The sequence below is a fragment of the Amyelois transitella genome, chromosome 10, assembly GCF_032362555.1.
Source record: "Amyelois transitella isolate CPQ chromosome 10, ilAmyTran1.1, whole genome shotgun sequence".
Lineage (NCBI taxonomy): Eukaryota > Metazoa > Arthropoda > Insecta > Lepidoptera > Pyralidae > Amyelois > Amyelois transitella.
This window is the reverse complement of record NC_083513.1, coordinates 11,662,011-11,666,404: the sequence shown is the minus strand read 5'-3', so window position 1 is coordinate 11,666,404 and position 4,394 is coordinate 11,662,011. Positions and strand designations below refer to the sequence as shown.

Below are 4,394 nucleotides of genomic sequence, written 5' to 3'. Positions count from 1 at the left end.
AACATTGCGTTAAAATGGTAACAATACTTTCGAAAGAACGCTGTTTTGAATAAAAATAACCTGCAATTATTGAATCATTCGTATTTAGTATACATTTGGAGTCAGATCATGAACTGCAAACATTGCTGATTGTACCCCATATTTCGTTTTGGAATTAAATCCCGGTAGTTACGTACGCACTGAACGTTAGGGTGCCAATAAAATAATATGAATTAGTTTATAACATGATAAATTACACGTTATTATTAATTACGTAAATTTAGTTTTAACTTTGACAATTCAAAAAAAATGACAATTCAATTAGACAGACCTTTTCAAAAAAATATATTTAAAACATAACAATGCCATCAGTTAAATAAGGAAACATGAAAACTTTAATTAAGACATCATATGTAATAATTATCCTAGCTGCCATACAAATAACGTTCATGACATGACAGACCATAAGTTTACCGGCCATAAGCCTAAAAATAACCATTCGTTAAAAAAAAACAAATTTAAAAGTTTTAGGCAAAATCTATATAAGAAGCCGTTAAATACAGACTATAAATAAACATTGAACTTAAAAGCTGAAATTTTGTTAGTAGAAACAGTATCATTAATTTTCCTATACTTAGAAAGAAAACATTTGCTACGGAGCAGGAAGCATGACTTATACAATAAAATTATGTACCTTTGTTCATATTTGAAACACACACCCGTATTCATAAACAATACTATGAGTTCTCACAGTGTGCGTGGATGCACAGGGTCCCATAAACCTATTCAGAGACAATACTTGACCGACGGTCGGCGCTATGCGTCACTTGAAATGAACGCACAGCTAAGGTTGCTTGCGAGCTGTATTAAGCAACGCATAGTGTCTATTGTCTATTATTTTGAGGTTAGTTGTATTTCGAGATTTGTTTTTGCTCTGTTTGTGTATCAAGATTAGTGAAATATTTTATTTAAAATGGATTACAGCAGTGAAGAAGAATTTGATAATTATATCAATGAGCACGATGAGCACAGTATAATAAATACCAGAAAAGTGATACGGGATTTTCAAGATCCCTTTGATTACTACAGTTCGGAAGAATTCCGTCGACGCTACAGGTTTACCAAAGATGTGGTACATTTTGTACTCTTGCCATTGATAAATAAAGACTTGGAGAAATTAACCGCAAGAGGTCTTCCAGTCCCACCTTTATATCAGCTACTAGTGTCTCTAAGATTTTATGCTTCTGAAAGTTTTCAGGTAGGTTCCTACAACACGTAAACTTTTTATACCTACAAATAAAACCTTTACATATTACTTAGGTACTTATATCTATAAAACAAGTGTGTAAAATTATTGTATGTGCTGCCATCCACCCACTGTATTGAAAGTTTATCAATTAAGTATAATGTATATATCTTTTTTTTACAGATGATTACTGGAGACCTCATAAGTATCAGTCAACCAACAGTCTCAAGAATTGTCAAAAAACAAAAACTTCGAACAATATTTATCGTATTTTATAGGTTATATTGACAATTGACAGATGTCAATCAGAAGCAGAGTGAACTGCGTAACGTAAACGAACCAATCACAGAGCTTTAATCAACGCAATGCGTTCGCTTAGTCAAGTGTCGCTTGAGTATTGTTTACGAAATGGAATGCTTGCCATATGGAACGCATTGAGAAATGTCTTACTTCGCATAGTGCTGCTCCTTTGCTTAAACAAGTATTGTTTGTGAATACGGGTGACAATCCACCTCCGTATTGACGTAAATTAGTGTCAGCGACATTTCGTATGCAAACTGCGTTTGTTACCAATCAACTCCAATCAATAAAATAGAAACTAAATTAATGATAGTTTTGGAAAATGTGAACTTGATTTTAGGTACACGTTGAATCACTCCAACTTTCTTGAATACCTTTAATGTGTGTTAAAATAAAGTTCAAGAAAATTTTATAAGGCAGTTACATAACATTCAATGTTGCCTATATACTGGCCCATAAGACATTAAGCATTTTGTTAAAAATGTAGACAAAATAAATTTTTCCCATTTTTCACAAAATCTGGTTAAAAACTCGTCTTTGGCAACAGCGCCCCAACGAAACAATGCCATGAGTTACCGCCTACGTAGTAATTATATTGCGGGTTCGAATCCAATACCTATAAATTACAATCAAGATGACGCCCTTGTGCACTGAGACAATATGGATAAATGTGATTTTCAAAACACAATTATTACAAGATTTACAAATGAAGTTTTAATTGATAGCACATTACTCTATATAATAGCAACTAACTCACTATAAAAATATTTTTTGGAGACAAAGTGTGGATCTTAAGTCAGTCTAAGCAAACTGTCTAGGTTTAGTATTACCCGAATTTTAACGTTATGTTAACGAACGAACTTAACGTTGTGGCCACGAAATGTGCGTACGTCTTTAATTATGATTTACAAAAACAATAGGTAATTATTTTACTCTAAGTCTGTACACTTCTTACCCTTTACCCATCATTCATTAATTTAATGATACTGGTGAGATTGTTATGATTGGCTTTGTTCATATTTAAGCTTCATTGCACCCAGTATCATTTTTGATTATCAGGTTAGTATTTCAATCTCACTCACAAGCAATAAAATCAAATTTAGAAGAAACATTTCAAGAATAAAAAGATTTAGATAAATTTCGTGCTGTTTTCTGGCCACAAAGCCCTCCGGGTCATTTCTCTAAAACAAACATTTACTCCACACACTGACGGGAATAAACTATCTTTATGTGGGCGATCGATCAAACGAGACAGCTTGATTTCATGGAGTTTGTAAAATTTGAAGATGTTCACTTACCGTAAATCTTTACAAATATGAAAAGTACCTAATATTTATCTTGCTCTTATTTTCATGTGCATTATGATACCCTCCACGGCTATGCTTCAAGGCCTTGAGTACCTTGCGTTTTTTCCCAAACTTATATAAGCGATGCAGTCTAAAATACTAAAAGCATATAAAAAACAAACATCATGTAAAAGCATGCATATAAGTGACAGGTCAGAAAAAGGTTAACTAAGCCAATTATCACAAAACCAGAGACCAAGCAGTTAGTCTTACTACGAACAATAATTTGCTTTGATAAATTATATGTCAAGTCAAATAATTTTCTTAACATTTACTCGAATCGCACGAAATTAGACTCGCAATCAATATTATCGTTGAAATATGATTTCCAATCAATTCTGTATAAATACTAACAACGAGGTGTTGTGTAACTAAGCCCATACCATATTGAAATCGATTCCCTGATGAACATGCGAAACTTAATGATAAACAAAATCCGATTCTCTCGTTAATTTAGAAACAAATTTTCATTAATCTTTAGCAAAATACAGTTTGCTATTTGTTTTGGTTAACGCCCGAATAATATTATTAAATAAAAAACATAATTATTTATTTAACTCTAAATGATTTAAGACTTTTGTTTTCGACTAGAGGAATAAGCTTGAGCAGGCAGAGGCTCCTATGGAAGAAGATAAATACTGAATAGTATAAATAGTTGCATCAATAATAATCTACAAATAATTGATAAGGATATACAAGGAAAGGAGCCATTGGGTCAATATAATCAACAAATTCATAGTTACAGTTAATATAATATCGCCACTTAATTTAATAATCTAATTTCACAGATAAAAAGAAATTACTCGTAAAATGGATGAAACAAACCATATTCTGCCATTGTTGTAGATACATAAAAGTGGTATGAAAATTTCGAAAGGGTACCCTGTGGAAACATAAGAGGAATGAAGGGATGAGAAAAAGAGGCTTGATTGTACAATTTGTATGTTATAGTAACAATAGGTATCAGAGTTCAATTCCTACAAACTATAGATTCATTTTCAGTATCCATCCATTGATTGGTTGATGCCACACGGTCATACAACGGCGACTCACACAGCCGGCAGATTAGCTTGTAAATAATTGCTTTGTGATTAGCGTGGCCAAACACAATGCGAAAGGCCGGTGTAATTCATAGGCTGATGAGCAAATTACAAAGAACACGGATTGCCATTCTGATGCTATCAATTGAGATAGAATCAGATCTATAACTAATTACGTTGTATTACTTTCCTAAAATCTTGGTGTTTATTGAATTAATAACTTCTTTTTTTCCGCCTTTTCTTCAATATTCATGTTTCTCATTATCAGTGGTGATAATAAGACCTATCACAATAACCAGATTTCATTTTTTTGTACCTATCAAACAATAAATAATCACGTTTATTACAGAAATGACTTTAAATAAATTTCTAAGCTTCTCTATAATTTTTGAACTTCGAGATAGGAGTACACGAAGTACTCAACCGCTTCAGCTCAAAACTTGGTCTTATATTAAAAGTACCTGATTAATGTCGGTCCTACAG

At 32.5% G+C, this 4,394-nt stretch overlaps 1 protein-coding gene across 1 annotated transcript; it reads left to right on the top strand.

The window, feature by feature from the left end:
- The first annotated feature begins 692 nt into the window (after window positions 1–692).
- Window positions 693–1,722, top strand: LOC132902154 (uncharacterized). Its single transcript, XM_060946184.1, has 2 exons — window positions 693–1,237; window positions 1,409–1,722. The coding sequence occupies exons 1-2, from the start codon at window positions 953–955 to the stop codon at window positions 1,511–1,513; spliced, it is 390 nt and encodes a 129-aa protein (XP_060802167.1). The 5' UTR covers window positions 693–952; the 3' UTR covers window positions 1,514–1,722.
- Window positions 1,723–4,394: the final 2,672 nt, after the last annotated feature.

Bases quoted from the DNA above. Each gene is read 5' to 3' on its own strand.
- LOC132902154 (XM_060946184.1), top strand. From the start codon at position 953: ATGGATTACAGCAGTGAAGAAGAATTTGATAATTATATCAATGAGCAC. The intron at 1,238-1,408 runs GTAGGTTCCTAC...TTTTTTTTACAG, and splicing joins ATGCTTCTGAAAGTTTTCAG to ATGATTACTGGAGACCTCAT.